At 42.4% G+C, this 13,622-nt stretch overlaps 1 protein-coding gene and 1 pseudogene across 5 annotated transcripts in view; one reads left to right on the forward strand and one right to left on the reverse strand.

Annotated features, from left to right (window-relative positions):
* The window catches only part of COBL (cordon-bleu WH2 repeat protein), a 271,385-nt gene that overhangs the window by 152,136 nt on the left and 105,627 nt on the right, over nucleotides 1–13,622 (forward strand). For all 5 annotated transcript variants that reach the window (XM_074988022.1, XM_074988024.1, XM_074988023.1 and 2 more), the window contains one exon: nucleotides 1,918–2,112. In XM_074988022.1, the coding sequence (XP_074844123.1) occupies nucleotides 1,918–2,112 (195 nt within the window). The remainder of the gene's footprint in view (nucleotides 1–1,917; nucleotides 2,113–13,622) is intronic.
* Nucleotides 7,596–8,282, reverse strand: LOC142009661 (ornithine decarboxylase antizyme 1 pseudogene; annotated as a pseudogene).

Consider the following 13,622-nt stretch of genomic DNA (forward strand, 5'->3'; position numbering starts at 1 on the left):
TGAATTGTGACTCACTTTGCAAATCACAAAAGCTTATGTCATTATAAAATGTTAAGTCCCTATGGTGCCGCCAGATTCTTTGTTTTTGCTGAAACAGAGAAACGTGGCTACCTCTGAAATCTGTCAGTCAGCAGAGCAGCACTAAAACTGACTTTCTTCAGTCTTCCTATGAGAGTGCAGAAAAAAAAGGAAACTTGTGTATATGTCTGTACTGTCTGTGGAGTAGCATATATTTAGGACAAAAGATACTCTATATAGTAAAGTCAAACACAAAAGAAAGAGTATCAAAGGACACACAAGTCCTGACGGCTCCAGATGAGATCAGGCTGTCTGCTGATGCCTGACAATACGGCCAAGGACAGACTATGTTCACCTTTCAGATGATCCAGCAAAACCACGTTTATTAGAAGCCCATACTAGAGGCTACAGTTTAATTGAGTAAGTACAAAGGCCGAGAACCCCTATAAAAATTCAGAAAAATGAGAGATGAGAAAGATGCCTTAGATGATGATCTAGTCCACCACCCAACCTCCCCCTCACCTACGTAAATGCAGGTTATAGTCCATGGGAGAAGACTTAGGTGGTATACCAATACCTTGGACTTCCCATGCTGATTCTGTTAGTTCAGCTTGGAGGCTCTAGTGTATAACAAGCAATCCACATAGTAATAAAGTAGCCTGCAGCAAGTCCATCCAGAACTCCCAATTAGGTCCATGCTGGGTCCATATGAATAGCAGATGCTGGATCATCATGTGTCTAATTATATTGTTCCCCGCCCCTGCCCCACAACTAATCTAGCTCTTCATTTCAATGGTAGTCTCCTTAAAACTATACACGTGTTAGGCTGTTGCAGTTTCCATAACTTGAAGAGGCATGCTGCTCTCCACCAAGATAGATAGGACCACAGCAAACAAGTGGCACTTATTTGCACCAGTGATGAATCTGACTTGTGGTGGATCACTTGTGTGGGTGGGTGGGTGTGCATGCATGCACAGCTGCCACACACACACACACACACACACACACACATCTGATCCACAACCCAGTGGGAATTTTTGACTTCACTGAGCTATAGATCTGTCCCTAAGAGGAGTCATCTTACTTGTAAATATTTTCATACTATGCATTTAGAAAAATACCCCAGTGCTGCTGTGATATTAATCTGTGCAAATCTAGTGATTCCACCATATTAACGTCACTGGAGCCACTCTCGATCCAATTCAGTTTTTGCCTACATCTGTGTACATCAGAAATAATTCCATTCAAGTCAAATGGAGTTATACTCATGTAAAAGCTGAATAGATGAGTGGAGAATTAGGCCTTCTGAATTTACAACTGTGTAGCTAACAGCAAAATTTGGCCCCAGATATGATTTGCAGCATGATTTATGGCAATTAAATATTTAATTGTGATTTTAGAATAAAACATATTCTGATAAATTCTAAAAATTCCTTAGTTATGTTTTAAATGTGGCTTTAGTATATCTGGCTGACCATAAAGATAGAGTTTATTTTCCAAGTATTAAAAAGAAAGTATCTTTAAGTGAGAGTCTTACACTTGAATGAAGTTCCCAACAGTGATTCTTAAAGTGAATCCCTGGTGCATCTTGTCTCTTTCCAAATAGTAATATTTGTGTATATGTTTCATCTGTTGAAACCCTCGCCCCTTCTGACTACATGGAAGAAACAACTGAAGAAAATCTAAAATATTAGTGAGGGTTATTCCATATCAATTGATCGTTGAAAGTATCCATACATTGTACAATTTGCAATCTGACGGCAGATTTAGAAAAGTGTCATACACTTTTGCTGTGATCATTGTCTCAGTTTAAGGTTAGGTAGGTGTATATATATTTTTTTCTATTTGTTCCCATAGTCTTTAAAATGTGATTGTGACCAAATCTTCATCTACTTACAGGGTTTTGCAACTGCTCCAAATTCCCCTTCATCAAATTCACGTTCCGTTCCACTGGGTCCATCACTGTCACTTGGCAATATTTCCAGAGTAACCACCAGCCAAGAAATTAAAAAACGCAGAGCACCTCCTCCGCCAGTGGCAACACCCCATTTGCAAATTATAGAGACAACTGAAGTGGCAAAGACAGCAATGGAGGTAAGACTGACCCATAATGGAGCTAGAAACAAATGTCATTGACTGCCTGGTTTGTTGAACCAATAACTCTTGCAGCCAGTGAAATGCTTCAGTAACTCTGGCAATCAACAAGAGTCCTTTCTGTTTGAGCTTTGAATGTACTCACTGTAGTTTTTAGAACTGCCCTCTTTTTTTAAAGCTCCCATTCTGAACTCTGCTGACATCCTTGTAAATGAGCTATTTTTTTGTTGGGCTGAGTCCTAGAAAGCCAATGGCCACTCTCCTGTAATGCCGTTATCCGAAACGAGCCTTGGTTCTGCCTCCAGTTTACAGGCCAGCACTGGTGAGTAAGAGGGTATATGCTGTTATGTCTCCACCATGAGGCAGATTATCTGAATAATAGTCTGTTCCCTGGTTAGCTTCCAGGACAACACAGCAACCTGTTGCCCCATTTCTGAACCTTTTAGGATAGTCACAACTGACTCCTGAACAAATAATATATACCCAAAGAAGGAGGAAAATTTGCAACAGAAAAACAGTGGGACTGAACCCTCGACTTATTATGCTGATGTTATTGTTAGTTGATTTTATTTCTTAGTTTAATTGTATTGATAAGAATGATATACTATGAGTAGTTATTCTTGGAGTTTACCCAGTGACTGTGTATCCTCTTAAATGTTTAGGGTTTTTTCCCACAGTGGCTTACTTTTTTCTTCCTTCCTTTGAAGTAACATCTTCCTGATCAATTAAGCAACAGTCCTGCGAAACCTGGAAGACTAACACATGTACTAGGACATGTGCTTTTGTGGGTGAAACCAACTTCCTCAGATGAAACAATGGAGAGGAAGTATGGAATCCAGGGTTTATGTAGTTGGGGGAAAGAAGGAAGGGAAGGAAGAGGTTTACCTGTCACTAGTTGGAATTGAAGTTGGAGTTGAAATTGCTCTTCTAATGCATAAGATAGTTAAGATCTCTGTTCAGGTCTAGGTTAAACATGTCAAATTTGAGATCTTGTAGTTTTCAGGTGTCTGTCAGTAGACACACCCTGATGTTGTGGCTGATGTGGTTAGGACCCATGATAGTATCACTAGTATAGATGTATGGATAGAGGTGACAAGAGGGTTTGTTGCAGAAACAGGTTCCCAGGTAGTGTTTCAGTGGTATGGTGTGGGGCTGCTTGTGAGTATGTATTTGAGGTTGGGTGGCTATCTGCAGGAGAGGACTGGCGGGCCATCCAAAGTCTGCTGGAGTGAGGGATCATGTTCCAGGATACATTATAGGTCGTCAGTGATTCGCTGGGTGTGGGGTGGGTGGGTTAAGCTGGGGCTATCGCTGGTAAGTGGTGCTCTGTTATTTTTCTTGTTGGGACAGTCTTAAAGTTGGTGACTTCCTGGTACTCATCTGGCTGTGTCAGTGTGTTCCTTTACTTCCCACAATGGGTAATTAAGTTTTTAAAATGCTTGATAAAGATCTTATAGGTTTTTGTTTCTGTTGGTGGGATTCGAGCAGATACAATTATATCTTAAGTCTTGGCTGTAGGCAGTGGATCATGTGATGTATCCTGGGTGGAAGCTGGAGGTAAGTAGGTAAGGATAGTGGTCAGTGGGTTTCTGGTATAGAGTGGTGCTTCTGTGACCATCATTGATTTGAGCTGTAGTGTTATGTGTCACGTGGTATTTTTTATGCACAGTGCCAGACTGTGCACATTTGTGGAATCATTTGTTCTAGAAGTCCAGACTGTTGTTACCACTGTCAGGAGGAGTCCATATAGAATCTTTCTTTTGGTGTTGGTAGGAGGGATCTTGTGAGTCAAGGTGATGTTCACTGGTGTGTTAGACATAGTCCTTCAGACAGAATTGGCAAAATTAGGCTTCTGGGTCACTAAAGACAGGTATCTCGTGTGTGGGGTGGTGAGGCAGAAACAGAGTCCCCGAGATAGGACAGACTCTTGTGCCAGATTAAGTCTGTAGCTGGAAAGATTAACAATGTTGTTGTGAGTTCGAAGGTACCATAATTGTTGTTCCTTGTGGCAAGTGGGAGTTTAGATGTTTTATTGTCCTTTTTCCTTATGTAGGGAGGTGAAGTGAGCTTTTTAAATAGCCTGTCTTGGGTTTGTAAAATCCTGTGATGTGGCAGGTTGTGTGCAAGCTTGGTTATTTATAAGAGTGTCTAGTCTGGAGAGCTCGTTCTTGATTTTCTCCTGTTTGCTGTGTAGAATGCTGATTAGGTAGTTTCTCAGTTTCTTTGAGAGTGCATGACACAATCTCTCACTGTAATTTGTTTAATATGTTGATTGTAATGGATGTTTCATTTTTAGTCCATTGGGTATGATCATTTTCCTGATCGGATGATCATAGAGTAAGTTTTGTACTTTAAATGTGTTACGAGATATTGTTTTTATAGCCTATGTTGTTATACGGAAGACGTGTCTGTGCAGCAAAAGCTGTGCACAGGATTAGCCTGCCTGAGCTAAGGTAAACTAACCCATTCACAGCTTTGCTGTCTAGATGTATATTTGCAAGACTTCACTTGCATTAGGTTCTTTTCTCCTGCTTTTCTCCCTCTCTAGCTATATCACACATGCATGTGCACGCACATTACAACATGTGATTCAGGACTATGACTGAGAAGAGGAGTTGTAGCTTTTCTGGTAATAATGTGATATGTGTGTGTGTGTGTGTGTATATATATATATATAACATAACATTAAATTTTTTCCTGTAACTTGAATAGGTCCTTATTACTAATATCCAGTGCCGTGTGTGTGTGTGTGAGGCTTTTTTATTTGTTTGTTTTTTAACAAAGAGGAACGGGTACTCAGATGTCTCCCCACCCACCACCTACAGACAATCCCATGGCTGTGGCTGCCGAGGTGTTGGTGCTCAGTACCAGCACAATAAAAGCACTGCTAAGGTGCCTCCCATGCATTTTGCATCAGCAGCCTACCTTGTGTCACATGATTGGTGCACTGTGTGTTTTTAATTCCTTTTGGCATCCATGTTAATAAATGTTTTGATGCCCCTAAAATGAAACATTCACTGTGTTTATGAAAACATGGATATTTCTGAACAAATGTTATGGCATTTTGTAAGAAGTTTACACAAGTTCATATTCACATTTGAAAGACTACATTGTTTAGAGCTTATCTTCATTTAGCAGTGCATTTACATTTTTAATTTTGTACAACAGAAACCTTTTTAGCATTCTAACATTCCCAATTCCAGTATTGTTTTCACATCACTAAAAGTATTGCTTTCTGAATCATATGGGAACAAATATTTGTGTTTGTTGAAAGTGACATATGATACAGCAAGTTTGTTAGGTGTTTTCTTTAACAAAAACACGTTTTGTAGAAGGAAAACAGATGTGTGATTTACTAGGGATTATATAATTTTCCTTATAATAGTGTTAATTTGGGACACCAGATATGTGTTGCCTATTTTACACAGTAAATAAAATTTAAGTACTGTAGATAATCAGATCAATTGTCTGAGTTCATCTGAGTATTTTCTTGTCCTATTTTTGATGGAGAAAGGACACCTCTATGAAGACTATTGTTCTGTTCAGTATAGCAAGTAAAATGCTGCTGAAGCACCTTGTTTGGCAGCCTGTTTGCAACCTGAACTGTAAACGATGAGCCAACATAACTGTTAAGGAATCCAGCAGAAATGAACCAACAATTCCATGAAATAGTTGAAACTTGAGAAAAAAAGATTGGTTATTGATGTTGTATGGTCAGGTAGCAACAAGAGCATTGTTTATACTGAAACACAAACAGTACTAACCTTATCTACGTGCAGATTATCCACTTTGCTGTGAAAATAGAATAAAAAAATCTCAGGGTATTAGTTTCTTTCTATAGTTTATGGGAAAGAATTAACAAATGTATTTTTTAGGGAAGAGCGTCAATTCCTTATTAATAGACTTCCTTCCATAAAAAGATAAGATGTTTGTTTAGAAAACTTTATTTATGTGCAACTGTTACTAACAGGAAGATCCTGCAAAAGGAAAACATGTTTATTTCCAGTGAGGCTAGCGGGTTCTTAGAAAATGAGAATGGCAGTGGTCTGAGCTTGAAAAGGATTTTTACTTTTAAACTGAATTGCTTCCCTGAAAAAAGCAGTATAGAAAAATGAGTACTGTAGATATAAAAATAAGCTTATCCTGACCCCCTCACATGTCAAAGTCACTTTTATTCACTCTTAAGCTCTGGGATATTCGCTTTTTATAGTTCTATAGTTAAATCTTAAGTGATGCATTTCTCATGCCTGAGCTCACTGATTCCAGTTTGTAACAACCATATGTAATAAGATTGGAATATACCTCATTAATTGTTCAGATTTTCTTCAGTTACTTTTTCCACACAGACAGTCAGACAACTGCTTGCAATAAAATACCGTTATAGCTCTACTCCCATCCCAGTGGGTCTTACAGTGATCATAGAATCATAGAAGTTTAGGGTTGGAACAGACCTCAAGGGTCATCTAGTCCAACCCCCTGCTCAACGCAGGACCAACCCCAACTAAATCATTCCAGACAGGACTTTGTCAAGTCTGGCCTTTAAAACCTCTAAGGTGGTGATTCTGTCACTTCCCTCGGTAACCCATTCCAGGATAATCCAGAGAAGCCAGCTGTGACTGGGGCCCCATTATGCTAAGCAGTTTACAAATACAGCCTATGCCCCCGAAGACTGTACAGTCTGAATGGACAAGATAAGCAAAGCATGGGAGAAAGGTAGTAATATTATCCCACTTTGTAGATGGAGAACTAAGGCACGGAGAGACTAGACTAGAGGCTATATCTGCACTACAGCTTGAAGATGTAGTGCCCAGCACTCATAGCTTTGCTTGAGCTAGTGTGTTGTGGGATATTTCCCCAAGTACTGTCCCACCTGTCCCCATGGTAAGTACTTGGGTGGTTAGCCTCAGCTGCTGGCCTGACTGCTTTGTTGTCTGAAGTGCTAGCTGAAGCAAAACTAGTGTGTGTACATCTGCCACTTGCTGGGGCTTACAGCTCCCAGCTGCTCTGTTTGATGCAGGCCCTCTGATGGGGAGGGGAGGGAGCAGGCAAAGAGGGCAACTACACCAGTGCTCAGTGATTCAAAAGGGTCCAAGGGTCCAGGGTTTCTGTCTGCTACCACCGCTACTGCAGCAACAGTGTAACCAGAGCCCCATCACATCGCATTACATCACTGCCAGAGCACTCACTGTGCTGTGCACTTCAGGCATCTCTGGGAGAATTTTTTTTTAAAGAAGTAAAATATAAATTTTTATTTATAATTAAAGCAAATATTTCAGTATCACAAACACAATATTAAACTTCAAGAAATATACTGCTAATTTGGAGTGAGCATTTATTTGCACAATCACGACATGCACACAAATCCAGAAAATTTTCAGCATCCCACCACCAGATCGGTTGGTCACAGTATTTCATACAAAGAACATGTACAAAGAATATGTATTGTAATAGCTGTTGACAAAATTTCTACAGTTCCATCTTTATAGACAACAAGAAAGCTCTAAGAGGCAAACATTGCAGCCTATTCTTCCGAAGAGTCTCTCTCAAACATGTAGGCCATACAGCAAGCATCTGGTCTCTTGGGGACAAGGGGACACCCTGGTCTCACAATCTCAAAGCCCAAAAAGCTGAAAGTATGGAGCAATGCAGCTCTATCACCTCTATTCTTGTGGAAGCAAATGAAGACATGATCAACTTGAAGCTGTTCTTCAGCAAACTCAACAAGAACTGCAAAACTGTCTTTGCTCCCTTCAGGCAGAGCACCACTGGGAATTTCAATATACAGATTATTGTTGTTTAGCACTGACCTCCAATTAACATATTTGGCATCTGTAAGCCTTGGCTGGACATTCAGAACTCTTGTCCTGTTATTAGATGTTAGTTCCTCTGTTACATTCAGCCAATTATCAGAATAAAACAAATTAGCTGAAAGATTGTGATCCCTCTGACTATTACCTTGCCCCCCTGGGATCTTCAGAGGTGGGTGAGGGACATCAGGAGCACCACTGAGGCCCCGGACCCAGGTTACTACAGCAATTGAAAGAAACCCTGGAACTGCTCTGTCCAGCACTAAGACTCAGCACGGCGGGCATGATGGTACTTTTATTCCCCTATGTCTCTCTAGCGAAGCAGTGACTGTTAAGTATCCACTGCAGGGAGGATTTCACCATCCGGGCGCTCTAGTCCGAACCCCGAAACCCTCTGCCGCCTCCCCCCGGCCGCTCTCCAGATTCTGCCGCACGCCAGGCAGGGCGATGCCATGCTCTGCTCTCCGGACAGCACTGAGATCTGGCTCCCCTATTCCCACCCCTTCTGCCTCAGGCCCTGCCTCTTCCACAAGCACAAAGCTGGGCTCCCCCACACCTTGCTCATGGGCCTGCCAGGTCTGTCTGGCTCCCCTGGCTGCATGTATCCTGGGTGACTTGTTCAAGGAAGTTTGGCAAAGCTGGGAAAATGAACTTAGAGCTCATGGGTCCCTGTCCAGTGCCTGAATCACAACACCTTTGTTTTGAAGATATATGGTTGCAGTTCATTTCATGTGGGAGTTAGAGTAAAAGTGACTTTTGGTGGGACTTGAAGGCAGGGGGTATAGTGAATTAGCAAACTAAAATAAGAGGAGGATGGGAAAAATTCAGTGGTGGAAGCAAGAAAAGCCCATAAACAAGGCACTGAGGGCTTGACTAAGACACCTTTCACAGTTTCTAGATAGTCTACTGAACATGAAATGGTAAGGCTTCAGGAAACAGCAAAACCAAAAAGGGACCCTTCAGCCACCCTTGTTTACCTGGTAGACCTAATGTCAACTCGGAAAGCCACAAATGCAGTTTCTGGGGAATGTGCTGGAGGGGCCACGTGCCGATTCTCTTTCCTTGGATATTTAAAAAAATAAGTTTTTTATTTGTTGTAGCTTTGTAGCTGAGGTTTATTAGCTAATTATGGCTCCCTTAAGGAGAAATGGATGAGGCAATGTAGCAAAGAAACTGGTATTTCAGTGTTCATTTCAGAGCATATTTACTTTCACTCTAAGTGAGAGTCAGCTCTTGAGTTGATGCACATTGAATAATTCTGTTGGCTCCATATTCCATCGTGTTCCCTTGTTTAAACAGATTTTGCCACTTTTACTTGGGTTCCCAGGAATGCTTTGCGGTTGCTGATGTTAGGGGGGAAATGATATAGATTGATTAATGTGGGTTATGCCTTACTTCTGCAGTGCCTTGCCTTCCTCTCACTTAGGTCTTAAAGAAGCAGTACTGAAGTCACTGGGAGAGTTGCCTCTGAATTACGTGGTAGGGGGGGATATTTAGAGGCAGAATATTAAATCCTTAATTTAGGATCAGAATTCTCGGTCCCAGTCCCTCAGACACGTAGGTGAATGCTCAGCCTTACTCTCATGAGTAATCTTGTTGACTGCAGTGGTAGTAAAGTTGCATATTTGTAAGTGTTTGAAGTGTCTCTGTCATAGATAACTGGAAGTTTATTCACAGTATTTATAGAAGGTACTTTCCCCTGTTTTTATTCCCTAAAGCCAAGGCAGGCAAGATATGTCCCATGGGCTGGATCCGACCCACCAAGCCTTTTAATCTGGCCCACAGGCCCTCCCCTATGGCCACAGACCTGGGAGAACTGCTGGGGGTAGGGTCAGTGCAACCCAATTTCTCACCTCCCACTGGCCGGTTGCCTGCCAGTGACAGCTGAGAGATTTTGTTGGAGGCAGGGGCAGCAAGTGACCCTTCCACCCCACCCCACCCCCCATGCAGCAAGCCACATGGAACAGCCAGTGGAGAGTGGCTTCTTGCAGGCAGGGAAGCTTCCTGAGAGTGCTGCTGCCCAGGGCCTGCTTAGGTAAGTGCCTTCCATCCAGAGCCTGCCTCTGGTACTGCATGCCCAACTCCTTCCCAGATCCTGCACCCGCTTCTACACCCCTCCTATAGGCCAGAATCTTCTCTTGCACCCATACCCCCTCCCAGATCCTGTACCCCAGTTCTCTGCCCTAGATCACCACCCACACTCTCTGTACCCTCTTGGCCCAGGTCACAACACCCTCTCAGACTCTACACCTGCTCCTTCATCTCTCCCCAAGCCAGAATCCTGTCCTGTACCCGTACTCCTTCTGGACTTATATTCCAATCCCCTGCTCCAGGTCACAGTCCTCTCCCTCACCCAAGTTTCCTTTCAGACCCCCACCACCCTGTCCTGCACCCCAGCCCCCTACCCCGATTTGCTTACTACATGCATCTTCCATCCCAAAACCTCACACCCCACATAGAGGAGTGCAGCCTTTGACCAGTTACCAACATCTTGGCATGACTCCCCCATCAAATTGCAGCTATTCCCAGAGAAAGCACAGGTATAGTACAGCTACACTGGAGCCAAGCTGCTGGGGCAGAGCTAGGACACTAGAGTTAGAGTTGATGCACAGTCCCTCAGCAGTCATAGATGGATGAGCTTTGTCTTTTATGATGCAGTAGGAGCCTCTAAATTCTGAAAGTGAAACTCCACCTCAGTCTACCAACAATTGTGGGAACAAAACAATTTCAGGGAAGAGACAAAAAGAAACGCTTTCTCCCCTATTTGTCCACCTTAATAAATATCACTGTGGCCGGCGGGTGTTCAAGGAGAATGATGCGTATATATTTTTTGGATTCTGTTTTAACAGTGCACTTAAATGACTACCATTAGGACTTGGAAGTTATTGCTCTGTCTGTGTCTATACTCACCCAGAAGGTCGACGGCTGATACACAATTTTTGGTGCACCAGTGGTGTATCTAAAATTGGCTTCTCAGCCACTAACTTCCATACTTGTCTTCACAGCAGAAGGTAGACAGGAGCACTCCTCCCATTGATCTTACTTAATCTTCGTGGCTCGTGAGGAGTTCCGGGGTTGACGTTGACCCCGAATGCACCATTTCGTGCATGCTCAAAATGGCGCTCTGAAAGATTGAACCTGAGTGTTCAGTTTTCTGTGGTCACTGTACCTGTACCTGTGGTCACTGTCACTATACATCTGCCTTATGAATTACTAGTTGCATAATTGAAAACGGGGGCCACGATTTTCAAAAATGGTTGACGAAAACTTAGCTGTGCGGTCTATAGTTAGGCAATTATTAAAAGGCCTGATTTTTCAAATGTTCCTTTGCACCTATTGCAGCCTTTTGTGCAAAACCTCTAAAACTTGAGGCCAGCTTTGTCTAAGTATCCCATCATTCTTTTCTAAGCAAGTTCCTACTGGGATAGTGGTAATATCGATGGAATTCACAGGTGTAATAGCGTCACCAATGCAAACAGTCTCCTCTTTAGGGCCCCCACAGCGCTCTAGTCACCACATACATGACAAGTTTCAGACGGATAGCCATGTTAGTCTGTTTCTACAAAAACAACAAAGAGGTCCAATCCACTTCAGCTTTATGTCCAAATAAATCTGTTAGTCTTTAAGGTGTCACAGGATGCCTCATTGTTTTTGCATAGGTAGCCTGTCTTGCAGTTGGCTTCCATCTATCAATTGCAGCTCTTTCATGATGGGTTTTCATCCTCCTGAACTGCCATTATGAGTACAGGGCTAGCTGACCACAGAAGTACAGACAAGTCTGTTCCTCAGTCTGAAATTATGCTGCCACTGCTGACTATGCCAGGTATTCAGGATGATTTTTGTCCACTAGTCTGTGGTCACAGCCTGAACCCAAGAGCAGGTGTTCCAGCTGAGGAACACCATATTATTGTACTGCACAGAGCCGGCTACTTTTAGGGAGAAAATCATTTCCACAAAATCTCTAGCTGCTATACACCTTGTTTTTGTTCCTCAGGCCAGGTATACTCTGGACCTGAAAGTCGATCCTAGATACCCAATTCCAACAATGACTGATGCGTAGCTGGAATCAACATATCTAGGGTGGACTTACCTGGCTGTCCTGACAGAGGGAGGTCGATGGGAGAAACTCACAATAATTAGAAGTACCAGGATAGATTTTTGGGCCCTGATGGTTCGATTTTGTGCATCCCTACTAGCCACATAAAATCGAACCCTGGAATATCAAACCTGGCCTGGTCGATCTCCCAGTATATATAGGCATACCCTCACAAATATTCTCGACACTTCGACACTTGGAGCATGGGAGTGATTCCCAGTTCAAGATGTACATGTGCTAGCTCTGATCCAGCTAGAGAGGTAAAAATAGAGCATAGCCAAGGCAGTGGAAGTGGCAGGAGGAGCTAACCACCTGAGCAGGTGTGTAACATCTCAGATGGCTATATACTAGGTAGTGATTGCCACAGCTACACTATTTTTAGTGGGATAGCTGGATGAGAGCTAGCATGGGTATGTGCCATTGAATTGGGAGTTTCACTCCCAGCTCCAAGTGTAGACATACTAGTAGAGCACCTTTTGCTATTCCCCACTGGTATTCTTGGAGCACCAGAAGCTGTTGTGAACCCTCACAACTGTTTTACAAAACATTCAGCAAAAGCCTTGCTTGCTCAGCAGCAGCAGAGTATTGATCCTATAGCTTCTCTTTGGAGATGGTGACTGGGTTGCAGGATTTGACCTCTTCCCCCGCAATTTTCTTCAGTTTCCAGAAGCCATTGTTTCAGGAAGAGGTATGGTTAACTGCCAGAAGGAGGTGCAGCTGGAGTGGTGTGAACAGGACAAGAGCGGACATGGAGCAAAGTTGCAACTGAATGGGAATGGCTAAACATGGAGCGCGGTTAGCATTCACTATACATCAGTACATGTCCACAGGGTCACTTAAAATCAGTTCACTGATGTAGACAGTGAAAGAGTGCAGGATAAAAGGCAAAGTCTGTGTTCTGCTGTTTGTTGCACACCACATTATTAGTTTCCCTTGGACAATCTTCAGAACCATATTTAGCATGAGGGAATATCTAGTTTCTTTAGGATTAGTCAGGTGGTCAGTTTTACATTTTGTTAAATGACAACAGTGATAAAATGTATTTAGTCATCGTTTGTCTGGGCTATGGAAGTGTAGGGTATTTTTTATGAGTATTTTTCTCTTTATTTTCTACTTTATTCTGTATATCTCCATAATTTTTTTTATTTGGATGAAGTTCATTTAAAGTTCAGTGTTGGAAACAGATTCCATTTGTGTCCCATGTTACCAAGGAGCCCTTAATTCAACAAAGGGAATGGGTGGAATCCAATCAGTAATCTTCCTTTTGTAGGTTACACCTAAGTCAAAAACATCATCACAAGTTATCAAAAATGCAGTGTATGTTTTTATCTCCCTTCAGAGAGGAAGGGAGGTTTCTTCTAACTCAAGTTTTATAGGTCAGGTCTTCTCAACCTTTCTTTCATGAGACATTTCCTTTCTTCTTTCAGCATGTGGTGATTTTTTTTTTCTGGGAGCATCGAGAAGACATTTAATTTTCTGAGGCAGGATGCAGTGAATCAGGCTCTGCGATAGGAAAAAGCTGTTTTTCTGAATACATCTTTCTCTGTATCGTCTAGTTTAATGTCCAGCTTTTTCTATGTCCTCGAGGGACAGGAAAACAAAATTGG

This window comes from Carettochelys insculpta, chromosome 2 (assembly GCF_033958435.1).
Source record: "Carettochelys insculpta isolate YL-2023 chromosome 2, ASM3395843v1, whole genome shotgun sequence".
NCBI lineage: Eukaryota > Metazoa > Chordata > Testudines > Carettochelyidae > Carettochelys > Carettochelys insculpta.